Source organism: Castor canadensis, chromosome 11 (assembly GCF_047511655.1).
Source record: "Castor canadensis chromosome 11, mCasCan1.hap1v2, whole genome shotgun sequence".
In the NCBI taxonomy this organism is placed as follows: domain Eukaryota; kingdom Metazoa; phylum Chordata; class Mammalia; order Rodentia; family Castoridae; genus Castor; species Castor canadensis.
Window position 1 is genome coordinate 51,512,246 of NC_133396.1, and position 19,712 is coordinate 51,531,957.

Below are 19,712 nucleotides of genomic sequence, written 5' to 3' on the forward strand. Positions count from 1 at the left end.
CTGGTGGCCTGGCCTTCTGCGGAGGGTCTCATCTGAAACAAAGAAACAACTTGATGGGATGTCAGAGTCAGCACCTTCTTCCCCTGCAAGCACAGGTCCTGCAAGCACAGGTGCTTCACCCTGGGAGTTCCTGCCTGGCAGCTAACAACAGGAACCATGTTATCTTTTGTTGGGGAAGTCATTACCTACAGGTGTATTTCTCTCTTAAGTGCCTCAGGATTGTGATAGAGGCAGGACAACCATGTGGAAGAGCTGAAAAGGCCACACATTATTGAAGTGACAGATGTTCTCCAACAGCCAGGGGACTGATCCCTGGGAGCCTCTCCCAGGACTGGCTGCTTGAACTAGTTTGGGTTATCTGTTGCCCCTGATTTTACAATAAACACAGGACTTTTTTATTCCTGCAAACTATCACTTGCCTATTTGTCCCTGTAGAAACACTCACACGGAGGTCCGAGCTACAAGTGCAAGAAAGCTTAGGGCAGCAGAAAATTGGAAATACTCCTCATAATCTCCCATAGTGGGTGGATGAAGGAATGTTGGAACCTCCATGCTGTGTCCATCAAAAAAGGTTAGGTGAGGGCTTAGGGAGTGGCTAAAGTGGTAAAGCACCTACCTAGAAAGCACAAGACCCTGAGTTCAAATCCAGTACCTCAACAAAAAGGTTAGGCTTTATGTAATGACATGGAAGATGGTACCTTTGTAAGTAAAAGTAAATTGAAGAGAGAGATAGATGATAGATAGATAAATAGACCAATCCTCTCATTAAGAGTAAGTATCTGAATGGCTGAAATGTTCAGAGGGACACACACCAAGTTGGTGGGAAAGGGGAGGAGATAAAGGGTGAGAGTAAGGGAGAACCATTACTTTTTATGTTTCTGTGTGCTTGAGTCTTTTGTAAGATCTCAGCATTGGCTCTGGCTCAGATGGGCAGGTTCAGGCTCCAGCTTCTGTGGAGAGAAGCCCAGAGGACAGCAGAGAGGAACCCAAGCTTTTCCTCCACGTTGCACTCTCAGGCAAGCAAGGCCACCTGGATGCCTGCCTGCTTGCCTCCTGCCTGGCCATGTCTGCATGGCCAGCCTCCCCACCAGCTTCCCTGAACTTCTGCCCCGCTGGTCGGCAGCGTGAGCTATTGGATGCTCACGTCCTGATGCCCACTCAACAGTTCCCTCAAGCATCTCAGACTCAACAATCCAGCCCTCACATCCCCCATGGAAACCTCTCCTCTCCAAAGCTCAAAGGGCTTGGCGATGACCCCAGAGCTGGCTCCAGCCTTCACCATCTTGCTCAAGGTCCTTGATCCTAAGTGGTCATGGTGTGCCCAGACATTGCCCACCCTCAACACTCATACTTCTTTGATGGATGGACTACCTGAGGCATAGAGAAATTAAGGAAACTACTCAGAGTCACACAGCAGCTAAGAGGCAGAGAAGGGCTTTGAATCCCAGCTATTCAGCTCCTGGGTCTGCCCTTTTAATATTAAACTCTACTGCCTGGTACAGTCCATGACAGGCTTTTAGTGGAACAAATGACCCATCCGGTCTTCTTGACTATGCTGTCTATGTATTTCTCACATTCCCTGCTTCTAATCTCATCTCTCCCCCCTTTAATCTGCCATATACAGAATGTCAGAACAGCCGGGCACGGTGGCGCGCGCCTGTAGTCCTAGCTACTCGGGAGGCTGAGTCAGGAGGATCGCTTGAGTCCAGGAGTTCTGGGCTGCAGTGCGCTATGCCGATCGGGTGTCCGCACTAAGTTCGGCATCAATATGGTGACCTCCCGGGAGCGGGGGACCACCAGGTTGCCTAAGGAGGGGTGAACCGGCCCAGGTCGGAAACGGAGCAGGTCAAAGCTCCCGTGCTGATCAGAATGTCAGAACAACCTACAATCCTTTCAATGGTCCTCACTGCCCCAAGGTCAAGTCCAGGGCCCTGCCCTCCTCCCCACTCACTCGAGCACCTGCGGCCCAGCTTCTCCCTGGATGCAGATGCCACACCAACCCTCCACGCCCATCTACCTCTGCTCCACTTGGTGGACTTCTGCTTATCCCTCAAGGTTGTGCTGAGATGTCACTGCTTCTGTGAAATCTTCCCTGGCTCCTCCTTCCTCCCCGCATTCCTGTCCCCGTTGGATTTTTTTCCTTTTTGGAGCTAGAAATTTAAAGAAATCTTTGTCAAGCCACTGGCTGACTTTGGATATAACAAAACACACTTAAATGACCACAAACAACTGAGTAATACACATGTTGCAAAAAAGTAGTTTGGAAAGTCACTTAATAAATGAACAATCACAACCCACAACAAGCAACAGCCAGAAATTTCTGAGGAGGCAGAGAATTTGATTTCTAGAATTAACCTATTATAATACTCGACAGGTCCACCAGTTCTCAACAAAAAATCACAAAGCAATTATGAGAGAGTGGCCTAATCATAGGAAAGAAGAGATTTCACAGAAACCATCCAATGTGGAAGCCCAGGTATTGGAATTTCTAGTCAAAGACAGGAAGACAGCCACTTCTGACGTGCTCAGTGAGCTAAAGGAAACTACCAGGAAAACCCAAAAGGCAAGCAGAAGAGTGACACATGGACAATGGGGAATGTTGATAAGGGAATGTGATAAGCAGGAGGCGAATAAGAAGTGGAGTGCTGAGAGAAGGGCGGCCTTTATGAGAATGTTACTAGAGGGCTGAGGATAGACTTGAGTAGAAGGACGAGGGGCGAATTAGAAAATGAGGCAGTTGAAGAAATGAGTTATTAACAATGAGCCTAGGTACCTGTGGGACGCCACTGAGCACACAGCAAGAAGAGAAAATGAAGCAGAAAAATGGAATAAATGAGTATGTACGTCCAAGCAGCATGATGTAGTCCAAGCTGGGTGCGCTCAGAGACCCACACCGAGACATATTATAGTCGTATTATCCAAACCCAAAAGTCAAAGAGACACGACTTGTGATGGACAAAGAAGCCTTAATAAAAGCAGCACAACTCACTCCTCAGCCTCTAGCAGCCATTGGCATAGCAATCCTGATAGCAAGCAACTATAAATCAAGAGTTCTATACTTGGAAAAAATGTGCATCAAGACTGAATGAGAAATGAAAGCATTCCACACTTAAAAAATAACAAAACTGAGACAGTTTGTTATTGTCATTAGACCTGCCCTATAAGGAACAAACCCGAAATGGAACACTTGAGGCTAAAATGAAAAATCACAAGAAGTAGTAACTGAAAGCCATAAGAAGAAACAGAGAACAATAGTAAAATTCACTACGTAAATGAAAATAAAATCCAGTGTTACTGGGATTTTGGTTTGTAACTCCCTTTCCCCATATGGCTTAGAAGGAAAGTGTGCACAGCAACAATTGTGTTAGTGGGTATGCAATGCATAAAGAAGTCATCTCTGGATGTGGTGACTTACACCTGTAATCCCAGCTCCTCGGGAGGCATGTATCAGGAGGACTAGAGTTCAAGGCCAGTCTGGGCAAGAAGTTACCAAGACTTCATCATGACAAACTAGCCGGGTGTGGTGGCACATACTGCAATCCTGGCTAACCAGGAAACTGCAGGTAAGAGGATCACGCTCTGAGCCTGGCATGGAGCAAAAACACAAGACCCTATCCAAAACTATCTAAAGCAAAAAGGGCTGGAGTGTGGCTCAAGTGGTAAAGTGCCTGCCTGGCAAGCGCAAAGCTAAATTCAAACCCGTCTCACCAAAAAAAAAAAAAAAAAAGAAAACATGTAATCTGTGACAATAACATATAGGAGGGACAGAGATGTACAGAGATGTACAGGAACACAGTGCTTACATACAATTGAAACTAAGCTGGTATTATTCACACTGGATTATTACAAGTTCAAGATGTTTGCTGTAATCCCCAAAGAAACACTAAGGAACTAACTAAAGAATATACAGAAAAGGAAAGAACAAAGGACTCGAAATGGGACACTACAAAAAATGGGTTTCAAAAAAGCCAATAATGGAAGAATTGAGAAAAAAAAATATATATAAATAAAAATATATAGATAAAAATAATATAAAATATGATAAATCATATTTTAAAACCACAGATAAATGGCAGAAGAAAGTGTTTTCTTATCAGTAATTACTTTAAATGTAAATGAGTTAAATTGACTACATAAAACAATAGAGTTCTAGAACATATGAAGCAAAAATTGAGTCAAGAGAGAAACAGACAGCTGTATAATAACACTTGGAGACTTCAATACCCCATTTTCAATCATGGATGGAATAGCTAGACAGAGGATGGACAAGAAAATAGAGCGCTTAGGTAAGTGAAAACTAATTAGACCTGATAAGCATATGATAAACACTCCACCCAACAGCAGCAGAAAACACACTTTTCTCAAGGACACCTAAAGCATTCTCTAGGACAGACCACCTGCTAGGCCACAAAACAATTCTTAATAAATTTAAAATGTTTGAAGCCATACATTGTATCTTTTCAGATTGCAATGAGTGAAATAGAAAACTGGAAAATTCACAAGTATGTGGAAATTAAATGTCACACTCTTTCTTTTGTGTGGCACTGGGGTTTGAACATAGGGCCTACCACTTGAGCCATTTCACCAGCCCTTTTTGTGATGGGATTTTTTGGGGATAGGGTCTCACAAACTATTTGCCTGGGGTTGGCTTTGAACCGCAATCCTCCTGAGTAGCTAGGATTACAGGTGTGAGCCACTGGCACCCAGCAAATGTCATACTCTTAAACAAAGATGAAATCATAAGGGAAATTAGAAATGTCTTGACATGAATGGAAGAGAAAATGCCACAGCCAAAACTTATGGGATATAAGCAATACACGGAAGCAATTTTAAAATTATAAACACCAGTGTTAGCTTTCAATTACTATAACAAAATGCTTTAAACAAGAAAGATTCATTTTGGTTCATGATTTGAGTCCATGATCAGTAGGCCCTGTTGCTTTGGAGCCTGTGGCAAAGGAGAACATCATTGGGGGTGGGGGGTGGGGAGTGCATGGTAGAACAAACTGCTCACTTCATGGCAGCTGGAAAGCAAAAATGAGTTGAAAAGACTGGCTATCCATAATTCCTTTTGAGGGTGTGCCCCCAATGTCCCAAAACCTTCTACTAGGCCTCACCTAAACATTTCTACCACCCAGCAATAGCGCTGAGCTGAGGACCAAGTCTTTACCACATGAGTCCTTTGGGGACATTCCTGATGCAAACTTCTATAGTCTGCCCTTAGCCTCTAAGGGCTAATGCCCATCTCACAATGGAAAAGGCATTCTGACTATCTCCAAGAGTCCCCAAAGTCTAACTCTTCCAGCACTGCTCAAAAGGCCAAGTCCAAAATCTCCTTTGAGACTCTTAGTCTCTTTGAGACTCCTAAGAGACTCAAGACAAACTCTTAGCTGTGAGGTCTGGGACAATCAAAAAGAAAGTTTCATACTTCCAAGATACAAATGCACAGGGTAAACATCTAATTCTAAAAGAAAAAGAGCTCAAATTGACAGCCTAATTGAACAAATTAAATTAAGTTAAATTAAATTAAATTAAATCTAACAAATTAAATCTAACAGTTAGAATAAATTAAATCTAACAGCTAGAAGGAAGGAAAAAATAGATAATAAAGACTAGCATTGACATAAAACAAAAAAAATAGAAAAATAATAGAGAAACCCAACAACCTTGGTTCTTTGAAAAAAATCAACAAATTTGACAAATCTTTATTTGGGTTAAGAAAGAGAAGACTCATGCTATTAAAATCAAAGATGAAAGTGGAAATGTTACAACCAATTTTACGGAAACTGAAAGGATTATAATGAATGCTATGAACAACTGCATTCTAGTAAATTGGATAACCTAGGGGAAATGGTCAGATTCCTAGAAACACACAAACTGTCAAAATGGACTCAGAGGAATTAGAAAATACAAACTAAATAATATAAGAAGGAAGACAGGATCAGAAGTCCAAAATGCTTACAAACAAAGCCCAGGGTCAGAAGGCTTCATTGGTGGATTCCACCCAATATCTAAAGAGGAATTAATGTCAGTTCTTCACTAACTCTTCCCAAAAAATTGAACACCTTTATCCAGGTACTGGTGGCTCATGCCTATAATCCTAGCTACTCAGGAGGCAGAGATCAGAAGGATCATGGTTCGAAGCCAGTCTAGGCAAATAGTTCTCGAGACCCTATCTGGAAAAAACCCATCACATAAAAGGGCTGGTGGAATGGCTCAAGGTCTAGGCCCTGAGTTCAAACCCCTGTATCAAAAAAAAAAAATTGAACACTTTCTAACTCATTACCAACTAAACCAACATTACCTTAACGCTTAAGCCAGCAGAGATATCCCAAGAAATAAAGGCCAATAGCCCTTTGATTTAGATGTTTAGATGTGAATCCTCAGCAAAATACCAACTATGTGAATTCAGCAACACAGTAAGAGGATTACACACCATGACCAAGTGGGATTTATTTAAGAAATAGAAGGGTGCTTCAACAAATGAAATCAATTTGATTATATAGCACCACATTAACAGAACAAAGTGTGATGGGAAAGACACCCAACATGATCATCTCAACTGCTAAAAAAAAAAAAATGTTTGACAAAATCCAATCCCCTTTCATGATCAAAAAGACTCAAAACTAGGAATAAAAGAGAACTTCCAGAACATGATAAAGTCCATATAAGGAAAACATATGGGCACCATCATACTCAATGGTGGAAGACTGGAAGTGTTCTACCCTAAGATCAGGCATAAGACAAGGCTGCACACTTTTACCTCTTCATACTAGCCAGAGTGCTCAGACAAATAAGAAGGAACAAGGTTTTCAAGTAGGAAGCAAAAAGTAAAATGATCTCTACTTGCAGGCAATATGATTTTGTTTCTGTGTAGAAAGTCCTTAAGAGCACACACATATACACACAAGAGTTTTAAAAACTCAGTACAATTACAGGATACAAACTCAGCACTCAAACATCAGTTGTATTTCTGTGGACTAGTGATGAATAATCCACAAATGAAATTAAGAAAACACTTCCATTACAAAATCAAAAAATACCTGGGAATAAATTTAACCAGGGCGGTATGACACTTACACAATGAACATTATAAAACACTACCTTAAGGAGATTAAAGAGCTAAATAAATGGAAATACATTCCATGTTATTGGATTGCAAAGACTTAATGCTGCTAAGATGACGGTACTTCCAGCATTTCATTCTTTTCTTTCTTTTTTTGCAGTACCACTTGAGCCATGCGCCCAGCTCTTTTTGCTTTAGTTATTTTTCAGGTAAGTTCTCATACTTTTTGCCTAGGTTTGCTTGGACCACAATCCTCCTACTTACACCTCCCATGTAGCTGGGATGAGAGTTGCTTGCCATCACATCCAGCTTTTTTGTTGATATGGGGGTCTCAATTACTTTTTGCTTCAGCTGGCCTCAGACTACAATCCTCCCATTTTCCACTTCTCAGGTAGCTGGGATTACAGCTATGAACCACTGTGCCCAGCCCCTCAGCATTTCACTCCTTTGGATGCTACCATTTGAGAAATGTTCATTTTAATGTATAGACATGTAACTGATTTTTGTTGCTTTTGTATCCTGTAACTTTGCCAAGATAACTTATTGTTTTAATAGTTCATTTTGAGTGTGTCTTTTGGGATTTCCTGTGCAGAACATCATGTCATCTACAAATAGACTTCTTCCTTTATCATGTGTGACTTGTTGCCTAGTTGCTGTAGCTGTAACTTCCATTACAATGTCCAAGCAGTGAGAAAGAGCAACTTGTGTGCCAGTTTACAGCTGGTGAGGGCTCTATTTCTGGAGGGGGGCGGGGCTGAGAGATTGATTTTGTCTTTTCTTATAAGGACACTAATGCTGTCAGACTAGGGCTCCACCCATTTGACCTCATTTAACCTTAATTACTCTCATAAAGACTATCTCTTATTACAAACACACTGATGGTCAGGCTTCAGCATATGAACTGGGGGAGGAGAGGTTCATAGCACTCATCTTTAATTTTTTCAGAATTTTGGAAGAATTGGTGTTAATGCGTCTTCAAATGTTGGTTGAATTTATCAGTGAGGCCATCTGGTCCTGGGTTTTCTTTTTGTTAGAGTTTTAGATAATTGATTCAATCTCTTTCCTTTTTATAGATCTATTCAAATCTTCTCTTTATTCTCGAGTCAGTTTTGGTAGTTTATTTCTGGGGATTTGTACATTCTGCCTGGGTTATCTAATCTGTTGATATATAATTGTTTAGTATTTTCTTATAATTTCTTTTGACTCTGTAAAGTCAGTAGAAATGTCCCCACTCTTTTCTCATTTTAGTAATTTGAGTCTTCTGTCATCTTTTCTTGGTTAGCATAGCTAATTTGTCAATTTTGTCAGTTTTCTCAATGAACCGACTTTGGGGTTCATAGGTTTTTCCTCTACTATGTATATATGTATATATGTGTGTATATATATATATATACACACACATACATACATATACATATATATATATTGATGGCACTGGGGCTTGAACTCAGGGCTTTGTGCTTGCCAGGTAGTGCTCTACCATTCAAGTCATTCCGCAGCCCTAGGTTCCTTTTTCAGATGGGGTTGCATGCTCTTGACCTGGGCTTCCTTGGCCCTCAAGAGCTTTGCTGTGCCTCTCACACACCAGTAGGCTTTGTAAGTGGACTACTACCCATAATGTCAGTAGCCATGTTCAACCAGTTGGAGGCCTTAAGAGAGAAGAACAAGGTCTCAGAGAAGAGTAAATTCTGCTTTTGAATTTGAGACTGCAACATCCGCTCTTTCCTGGTCTTCAGCTTACACCTGCCTGGCAGGGTTTAGACTTGCCAGATCCCACAACTATGGGAACCAGTTCTGAAAATTAATCAGTAGTGCAGTCTCTGCTTGTTGGTCTCCTTTTATCTATAGTCTCCCACTGTTTCTCTAGAGAACCCTAACCCACCTCAATTTATATCACATGCTCTAACCAGTTACTGTTTTAATCTCCTAGTAAACTTTGCTCATAGACCAGGCACGGACGGGGCAGCCTGCATCCTTGTAGGTCAGCAGCAGTGAGGAGGCTGGGTTAACAAGGCAGAGTTCAAGTCTGATTAGGCCCAAACATCATTGTATTACTTCACATGATCACCTAAGGAGGAGTACTTTCCTGCACGTGCAGGGCACAAGCAATCACGGGATGGATGGCTGACGTCTGGTGTCAAAGGAAAAGCCCTTCGCTCTCTTGGATAGTGTTCTCATACTCAAATAGGAATGCTGTGACAGTGATGGTTAATGAAGTAGCATGCTGGGACAATGCCCGGCATATTTAATAGATGGTAGCATCCATTATTGGTTGTCACAGCAGTTAGCCAATCTGACTGTATTTGAGTAGGCTCAAATAGTTCCACCCAAGGACTAGGGGGGCAGCTTGGCTACCCAGCAACACTTGGATTCAGATCAATGGAGATGAATGAACCAAGTCAAGGCCAACAGAACTCTCTGGGTGCTCCTCCCAGGCAACCAATCCAAATGAGAAACAAAGTCAATTTTTATTGTAAGTTTCAGGGTTCCACTCCTCAGTCTCTGGTCACTAAGTAGAGACAGTCTGAAAGGCAAGCAGGGCTTCCCTGGCTCATGAAAAGCCTATGACACAGAAGACCTGGTCACTATGGTTTCCTCTCGAAGAGGAAGTGGGTGGCAGAGGGGCCCAAATGGGAGACTTCCTCCTCCCTGGCAGCTCCTGTGGCCCTCGCCCCACAAGCTCCCCACCATGCAGCAGGGCCTCCCACATGGGCCTCTCAAGGACCTCCATCCTGCTGCCCAGCCGCAGCAAGCTAGGACATGGCACTCTGCTGCTGTTGTGTACCTGGCCCGGACACCTGCTATGCCTTCCTATTCTCAAAGGGGCAGCTCCTCCAGGCCCTCCACTCTGCTAAGCCCTGTGCTGGCAGGTGTCAGGCTCTACCCACACCTGGGGTTGGACTCCTTCCACTGCTCATCTTCATACTCCACCAGAGCTAATGAACACAAGTCTCTGGGTTGGGAGGGTCCCAGCCTCATCACATGATGTCTCTTTTCACTCACTTCTCTTCGGTAAATTTGACTTTCTTCATGAAAGAGGACACAGAGGTCAATGCTCACTGATCAGTCACCCAGGGAAAATTTCCTACTGAAAAGAGCTGAAGAGTGCACTTCCTCCCAGGGTTAGAGCAGGGCCCATCCTCCACTTGGTAGAGCTACTGTGGCAACGGGGAGCACCACATGGAAGCGCTCAAGGCCACTCAGAAAGTGCTGTACTTGTTCCAAAGTGAAACTACACGGTGACTTCCTCCACTGATGTTTATATGGAAGACAGTGAGAAACCACACACAGCAGTCTGGAAAAAGAAAGGACCTTTGCTGTAGCAGCTTCTCCAGCCCAGTTAAGTCCAGTTCCTGACACAGATTAGTTCCTCTAATAGGCCACTAGTGGCACTGTTCCCAAAGCTCTTCAAGATATGGCCGTCAACGTGGCATTCTCTATGCCCATCCCTTCATGAAGATTGGTTTCCCCATTCTAGGGACAGATCTGAAAAGCAAGGACACGCTCCCCAACTTAGCAGCTCTGTTAATCTGAAAACTTGGTGGTGGGGACACTTTTTTTCCCAAGCTGTTACCTCATTAGTGAAATGAGGTGGGTGGGCACTGCCAGAAGCAGAGCCTCTGTGGCTTCTGTACACACAAGGCCCAGGCCTGCTCCAGCAAGCCCTGAGTCTGTTGTTTTCTGAGGAGTGCTAAAAACCCAAATAAGTTACTAACCTTAATTTTGCGCTAAGCCAATTATTTATTCCATATTAAAACACAAACAGGCAGAAGGCAAAGGTTTAAGCGTTTGTATGCAGGAGAAAGTGTACAACTAGTACTTCCTGAATATTGTTACCACTGCCACTGTGAGCTCAGTGGGAGGTCTGATTAGCCACCTCTGGGCCCCAGAGTTCTCTGGGATCATTGTTGAGTAACCTCTAAGGAAGAAGGAAAAGGTTTGGGGACATGGCTCAAGTGGTAGAGCACTTGCCTAGCAAGCAGAAGCCTCTGAGTTCAAGTCCCAGTATTGCCACACACACACACACACACACACAAAAGAGAGACAAAGAGTGTTAAACTCAAAACTCCAAGTGAGACAATTCTTAGACCCGTGACAGTGACAAGGGTGCCACTACTCACTTGAGATGCTGCACCCATCCCTGGCACATCGCTTACCCAAAGCATGCGGCGGTACATCCTGACTCTCGCAAAGGAAGCAAAGCCACACTCAGATGTAGCCTGCAACTCTTGTCCCTGCTTCCAACTTCTCTCCTGCCTCAGCCAAGTGACTTCACATCATCAACTTTCAGGACCTCTGAGCAATCGTCAGAGCAAGGAATAATATACTTGAGAGGTTCTGTGACCCCAAGGAGTTGCAGGAGAGAAAACATAACAAGCTGACGAACATTTACACATCCACAGCACATATATTCAGCTTCCATTTTATTTTAGTTATAAAACAATTGCTAAAACACAAAGTTTTAAAAAACACACAAAACACAAAGTTTTATTCCTTGTTTTGTTGCAGAAAATAAATATGACCACATAGTCCATATGCTCGTCTTGACAAGCATTTCTGAAAACATCATTTACTGGAACAACCGTATATTCCTTTTGGCCTTCTGACTGCAGGTGTTAGACGTAGATCATTTCATTAATCCATCCAAACACTTGGCTCAAGCAACTCTGGAAAAAGGCTATGAGCTTAAAAATCTTACTCCAAGTGCGATTTAAAAAATAGTTAAACTAAAATCAATCAGGTCTTAACTTATTTATTTAAGAGGAGAATAAAGTTTTTCTTTTATAAAAAATGCCCCAATTTCACAAATACCCAAACTGACATAAAAAGTTGGTCTGTCTTCCTAGGAATCAGCAAGAAGAGAGGGTCGGGGAAAGGGAAGGAAAGAAACACATTGGCTCCTGTCAAGTATATCCAGTTGGGCACGACCCTCAGCCCGCCTGCCCAGGCTTCCAGTTTGGCCCTTGGCAGTTTTACAAAAAGAAAGCTGTTTAGTCATCTAAGCCTATATTTCTGAAAAGGTAGGACATAGACTCCCCATTGTGAATGCGACGGATGGCTTCTGAAAGGATCATGCTGATGTCCACAGTTTTGATCTTGGGGCACTGAAGCTTCTGGATTTCATGTGGGATTGTATTGGTCACCACCACCTGTGAATCATGAGAAACAACCAAGAGCATCAGACGCCAAGCAGGTTCAGAGCTGGGGGTGTGGCTCATGACAGAGGACTTGCCCAGCATGTGTGAGGCCCTGGGTTCCATCCCCAGTGAAAGAAGAAAGGAAAGCAAGCAAGCAAGAAAGCCATACCTTGCTCTGAAAATGTGATGTGGTTCTATTTGGCATGACAGGGCTAGTCTAACTTACCTTCAACAAGGTCCCCATCATTGAGAAGTTACCTGTGTTTCTACCTCACACCCATTAGGACAATTATATCCAAAAAAGACAGGGATAGCCAATGTTGGGGAGGATGAGGAGAAACTGGAATCCCTGCTCACTGCTGGTGGGGCTGTGAAACTCTGCAGCTACTCTGGAAAAAGAGTCTGGCAATCTCTCAAAGTTTACAGATTTACCATAAAAGCCAGCAATCTTACTCTCACCCCAGGGTACTGAAAAAGCACATCCACACAAAAACTTACACATGACTGTTCATGGCAGTCAAAACTTGGAAACTCAAGTTTCCAACAACTTATGAAGAGACAGACAAAATGTTGCACAGCTGTACAACAGAATATAATTCAGTCATAAAAGGAAACAAAGTATTGGTCCATACTACAACATGGATGAAACCTGAAATAAGTCAGTCACAGAAGACCACTTGTTGTATGATCTCCTTTATATGAAGCGTGCAGGTTAGGCAAATCTATAGGGACAGAAAGTAGATGAGCGGTTCCCAGGGTGGTTGAGAGGAAATGTGAAGTGACTGCTGATGGGTAGAGGGTTTCTTTATGGACAGATGTTCTTTAATCAACTGTAATCATTACACAATTTTGAATATTCTAATAACCACTGACTTGTATACTTTAAGTGGATGAATTATATGGTATGAGAATTATATCTCAATAAAGCTATTTTTCAAAAGTGGCAGAGCTAGAAGCTTATATGCAATGAAATGCAAATACAACCACATTTTGATTCTATTCTTAACCACAAACAAGTTCATTCTTATACCTGTTCTCTGAAATGAGGGACTTGGACAAGCAATGCCTGGGCAACACCACCCACACACCACCAGGCCCACTACCTCATCAATGGCAGACTCCTCAATTAGCCGGGGAGCATCAGAAGATAACAAGCCATGAGTTGCCATCACAAAGATCTTATACGCGCCCCTTTCCTTCAGGGTCTCTGCTGCAGCAAGAAAGCTGTCAACGTCATCGATGATGTCATCCTGTCAAATCACAAGGAGCAAAAGGCACATGAACACTTGTAAAGACAGACTAAACAACCAGGAAAAGAAGGGTCTGCCTAAATGCATCTTGATACATGCAGACAGCATGGTGGCATGTTCCTGTCACTGGCCCCAGCGTCTGTCGAGGCCTCTCCTATGAGTCACCTCCTGCCCTTCCACTTGCAGGACAGGCTCCCGCCAGGCCGGAGGCTTCCTGGGGAAAGCCATTCCACCCTCTGAGCATGCCTGGTGGGCCAGAACTGAGCCCTCCAAGGCACATGCTCCAGGCTCGTCTGAGGGTTCTAGAGGCTTTGGCTGGGTAATGGAATTGGCTTTCTGCTAGCTTTTTCTTGCAACTTTTCCTTATTTTCCATATTTTCTCCACTGAGCATATGGGAAATATGCTTCTGACATATGTCCTTACAATGGGAAAAAATTACTCATTTTTTTCTTTTTTTTGAGACAGGGTCTTGCTATATTGCCCAGGGTGGTCTTGAACTCCTAGGCTCAAGTGATCCTCCTGCCCCAGCCTCCTCAGTAGGTGGGACAACAGCTAATTATTATTTTTAATAATAAGATACCTTACCTGATACTTCCAAGATTACCAGACTCACAGAGTTCTTTTAAACCCATTCTGGTATAAAGCACTGTCTAGAATTGAATTTGCCTAACATTGATCTTTTATAGTATTAATACTATGATTAACACACACACACACACACAGAGACAGGCATGGTGGCTCAAGTCTGTAATACTAGCTATATGAGAGGTGGAAATCAGGAGGATCGAGGTTTGAGGCCAGCCTGGGCAAAAAAGACCCTATCTGAACAATGGTGGTGGCACGTGTCTGTCATGTCATGTGGGGAAACACAAATAGGAGGATCACAGTCCAGGCGAGCTGGGACATAAAACAAGACCCTAGCTCAAAAATAAGCAACACAAAAAAGGGCTGGTAGAGTAGTACAAATGGGAGGCCCTGAGTTCAACCTCCAGTACTGTGAAAACAAAAAACAATAAGAAAAAAACTTCAAACAACAACAACCAAAAAAAACATATATATACACACATATTACTTAAAATGTGCTACTGGTAAAGTGGTATAGCCACTCTGGAAAAGTCTGACAGTTTCTTCTGGGGAGTGGGCAGTGTTGGTGATCAAACTTAGCAGTTTGGCAGGGTTTTTTTGTTTTGTTTTTGTGGTACTGGGACTGAACCTAGGGCCTCAAACACTTTGTCACTTGAGCTACCCCAACCCCAGCCCTATTGTTTTTGTTTTTTTGAGGTAAGATTTTTCTCACTTTGTCTGGGCTGGCCTTGAATTTGCAATCCTCTACTTCCTGAGTAGCTGGGACTACAGGCATTAACTACCATGCTGGCTTTCAGTTTCTTATGCAACCACCATGCAAATCAACAAGTGCCCGTGGGCACTACCCAGAGAAATTAAAACTGTTCACAAAGTCCATACATAGAAGTGCACAGCAGTTTCACTTATAATAGGTGAAAACTGGAAACAACTCAGATGCCTTCTGAACAACAGTTAACAGGTGCTGGAATTATGCTAAATAAAAAATTAACCTCAAAAGGTTAAAAACTATATGTTCTATGTACATAACATTCTGTATTTTTCTGGAGGTACTGGGGATTGAACTCAGAGCCTTTCATATGCTAGGCAAGCATTCTACCACTTGAGGAAAGCCCTCCAGCCCTATGACATTCTTGAAATAAGAATTATAGAGATTGAGGAAGATAAGTGGCTGCCAGGAGTTAGTGACTGGGTGGGGAGCAAACAGGCTAGTTCTGCACCTTGACCACAGCGATGGCTATACACACACACACACAGTACATGTAACTGCTACTATCCAAAGAAATGATGTTCACTCTGCAGTACCACACACACACAAAATGAGAATCAAAAAGTAATAAAAGAACACTGTTAACTCTTGGTTGTATTACTGCATCAGTTAAGCACATGCAGGACCACCCTGTACATTTTTCTACTACTTCCTGTGAATCGGTAACTATTTCAAAATAAAAAGGTTTGTTAGTTTGTTTTTAACACACACACACACACACACACACACACACACACACACACACACACAATTGGAATAGAAAGGAGAAGAAATTGCTACTGTACCTATAACACCTTGTTTTTACAGCCAGTTTCTTGAAAAAGGTGCCAATAAAAATCAATCAAGCACTGGGGAAAGCAGGGGCACCACTAGGGAAACTGTGGTTGGGAAACTGTTGGGACCACTTTGGAAACACTTGGCAGGACCTAGTTAAGTTGCAAACGTGTGGATCTTCAGACCCAACAACTCCACCCCAAGCACCTAGAAATTCTCACAGGGATGCACCAGAAAACAGACACGAAGGAGGATGTTCAAAGTGGCATTAGTTGGAATTAGGAAAAACTGTATGTCTGGAGAATAGCTGTGTAACAGTTACAACATGGAACACCATCTAACAGTGAGAAAGAATAAAGGGCAATCACAAGTCACCACCCAGGTAAATCTTAGTAACAATGTTGAAGAAAGGGAACAAACTACACAGATACATCATTTCTATAAACACTGAAGTCACACAGCACTCACTGTAGACTGTAAAGATAAGTAAGGGTGTGAACCTACAACTCTCAGGCTGGCAACAACTTCTGTTGGAGAGGGAGAAGGAAGAGACCAGGGAAAACCTGGGAAGGCCTCTGGAGCACCTGGCCACCCACTCTCTCTCCAGAGAGTAGTGAACTTCCCAGGTGCTCATCCATTCGTCTTAATTAAAGAGATAGTGTGTGTACTGTGTGTGTGCACTGGTTTTATGAAGTGTGAAATGATTCGTGTCTTTTGTTTTGTTCTGGTGCTGGGGATTGAACTCAGGGCTTCACTGAGCTACATCCCTAGTCTTCAGTATGTGTTTTGAAATGGTTATAATCAACTCTGTACACTACTTTTATCATAAAACAATTGCCCACAATATGATTAACAAACAGCTGCATAATAACCTACTAATTATCAAATTTGAACAAACTACTAGCATTTTTCAATACGTGGGTCAAAGCAAACATTTAGCACAAGGGACCAACTTTCAGGAGACTTACCTGGTCATACACTGTCCCTAGGCCTTTCTATGCACACAATTTACAAATAAGTCAACAGAATAAAAGAGGCCTACATACCACAATGATGGCGATCCTTCCTCCAACATCACCAACCACTGTGATTGGGGGCTTTTCTTTAGGAATCAGCACTGGTCAGAATAAAACACACACATTTGAGTGTCTATGCTAAAGTAAAAACAAAGACTTTACAAAGTTAATGTCTCTTGATGAAAAACTCCCAAAAAGCTAGGAAGCGAAAGGACCTCCTCAACCAATAAAGGGCAGTTATGAAAACCCACAGCTAACGTGATGCTCAATGGTGAGAGACTGAAACCAAATGAGACAAGGATGCCTGCTTGCACCTTGTGTGGCAATGCGTATGTAAACCAAGCAATTAGGCAGAAAAAGAATAATAAAAAACATCTAGATTGGAAAGGAAGAAGTAAAATTCTTCTGGCAGACGATGTGATCCTACATATAGAAAATTCCAAAAAACTCCCAAAGCTAACACATGAATTCAGTAAAATTGCACAGAAACTGATGAATAGACAAAATCAGTTTTATTTCTACACACTAGAAACAAACAATACAAATGCAAATTAAGAGAGCAATTCCACTTACACAAACATCTGAACCAAAAAAGATGAAAAACTCCTGAAAATGACAAAACATGAGAGGAAGGAAAGAAAACAAATTCCTTCAACATTACACCAAAAGAAAAGCAACAAAAGAGAAAAAAAAAAGAACTGGACTCCATCAAAATTAAAACTTTTTGTGAAGAAAATGAAAAGACAACCCATAGAATAAGAAAAAGTATGTACAAATCACGTATCTGGTATCTAGTATTCAAAATATAGCGGAAAAAAATCACTTATAACTCAATAAAAATAACCCAATTGTTAAAAGTCTATGAATAGATATTTTTCCAAAGAAGCATATACAAATAGCCAATAAGCATATGAAAAGATACTCAACATTTTACTCATTAGGGAAATGCAAATTTTGATTTGCACAATGTTTAATACCCATGGGATTGCTAGACTTTTAAAAACAGTCAGAAGTACTAGAGAATCTGGAATCCTTTCTCAAAGTTAAACACAGAACTACCATGTGACCAAGCAATCCCGCTCCTGGGTATATACCAAGAGAAATGAAATCACATGTCCACACAGAAACTTGTACACGGGTGCACACAGCAGCATTATACCCAAAAGGTAGTAAAATCTAAGTTACTGTCAACTGATGATGGATAAGGAGTGATGTACTCTTGCAATGGAACACCAGGGCCCTGGGAGCAGAACAACTTCAAGGCTCTGCTTCCTACATTCTGGTGCAGTGCTCCTTGGATGCCCCAGCTGAGGCTCAAGCCACGCTTCTGGAAGGCACAGCAGCATCTCTGTGCAGTACCATCTCAATGAAACACAGAGCAAATGAGTTGTTGGGACAGGGTTATCACATCCTAGGCGTCACAGGAAAACTCTGAGAGCCTTCAGGCCCTGGCAGAGAACACAGGAAAGCCCCCTATAGGCAATACCCTGCAGAGCCATGGGGACAGGGATACCCGAGACTCCTGATTGGTAGAGCCACCTGTTTGCAACTCCAGCCTGAGAGATTTAATGCTGTCTTCCCCACTGGGTTTTGACTATGTTAGTTCCTATAGCTCCTTTCTTTTTGCCTATTTCTCCACTTTAGAAGGGGAATGTCTGGCCTGTGCCTGTCCAATCTTTACATTTTGGAAAGTACATAGCTTATTTGATTTCACAGAGCAGAGGGAGAGAAATTAAAGCAAGAGAGAAATCTGCTTTAAAATGACTTCTACCTTGGGCCCCAACCATATGTGATTTAGATGAGACTATGAACTTTTGAGTTGATGCTAGAACTAAGTAAAAGCCTTCTGGGGCTATGGGATGGAAGAAATATGTTCTGCATGTGAAATTAACAGGAATTTTGGAGCCAAAGGTGAAACCCTATGATCTGAATGTTTGTATCCCTCCTAATTCATGCTGAAACTCATTGTGGTGGTATTGAGAAATGAGGCCTTTAGGAGGTAATTAAGTGCCTTGACAAAAGGCTTGAGGGAGCCTCTATCATGTGAGGAATAGGCTCACACTGCTGCTGTTGGCACTGTAACCTTGAACTCCCAGCCTCCTGAACTATGAGCAATAAATTTCTGTTGTTTCTAAATTACTCAGTCGAAGGTATTTTGTCACACAGTGGCCTGAGGAAAGACAGACAGGAATACAGTCTTGTATTCTACCTTTATTGACATTCCACAGATTTTTCTCCTGTTTCCAGACAGTCCTGATTATTTCACAGGACTGCATAATTAGCTGTACTTACACAACATAATTTAATCAGGCCTTCCTCTCTGCTAAACCATTTAAACCTGTTCAGTATTTTGAATATAACATAATGGTGAAGGACTTTGTGTATAAAATAGCTTTTTGCTTATGCTAAAGTACACCCTGGGATAGACAGCTGAACAAGTAAATGAACTTCCCTGAAGTGCTACATCTGAGTCTAAACAGTTTGAACATCTTCCTAGGTCTTACAATGACAGACCAGACTGCTTCTAAAGAGCTCTACCACTCATAGGTCAGCAGGAGTGCATTTGTTAGAATGGGGAAGAAAAGGTATTAGACTAGTTTTTGCCAATTCAAAAAACAAACCAAAAAGAGAGAGCTCATGTTTTTTTAAAAAAAAAAAAAAAAACCACAATTTAGTCAGTCTTACAATCAGAGGACAGCGGCACACTTACTGGGGATCTCCAGGCTGGGGTGGATGGCAGCTACATTCCTGACCATGGGTGGGGAGTGCCGACCATCCACCAAGTCTGACTCGGCATCCTGTGCTTCTCCGTGAATCACAGCGATTCCTAGGCGCAGGCGCTCTGCGAAAGACTGTGCCCTAAAGAGGAAGCATGAAACACAAATCAATACTCAAGCAGCACCTGGGGTCTGCTCATGTATAGGGAGACAACATTAAGAGGACACAAATAAAATGTTGTTTTTGAAGGAATAATGAAAAGAGAATCTTAGAACCCAAGGCCAAGCATGGCAAGCACATATGACAGATGCTGCCCTCTGGCCATGGGCACCAATGATGACCAGCAGCCTGGTCTGGTCTGCAATTAGCCAGCTGAGAGCCTGAGCACGGCAGGAGCC

At 42.4% G+C, this 19,712-nt stretch overlaps 1 protein-coding gene across 3 annotated transcripts in view; it reads right to left on the reverse strand.

Moving 5' to 3' along the window:
• Positions 1 to 11,473: 11,473 nt before the first annotated feature.
• Prpsap2 (phosphoribosyl pyrophosphate synthetase associated protein 2) overlaps positions 11,474 to 19,712 on the reverse strand; it is a 39,154-nt gene continuing 30,915 nt past the window's right edge. For all 3 annotated transcript variants that reach the window (XM_020165739.2, XM_020165740.2, XM_074046715.1), the window contains 4 exons: positions 19,307 to 19,455; positions 16,627 to 16,697; positions 13,308 to 13,454; positions 11,474 to 12,216 (listed from right to left, as the gene is read on the reverse strand). In XM_020165739.2, coding sequence (XP_020021328.1) covers positions 12,058 to 12,216; positions 13,308 to 13,454; positions 16,627 to 16,697; positions 19,307 to 19,455 — 526 coding nt within the window. In that variant the 3' untranslated portion in view covers positions 11,474 to 12,057. The remainder of the gene's footprint in view (positions 12,217 to 13,307; positions 13,455 to 16,626; positions 16,698 to 19,306; positions 19,456 to 19,712) is intronic.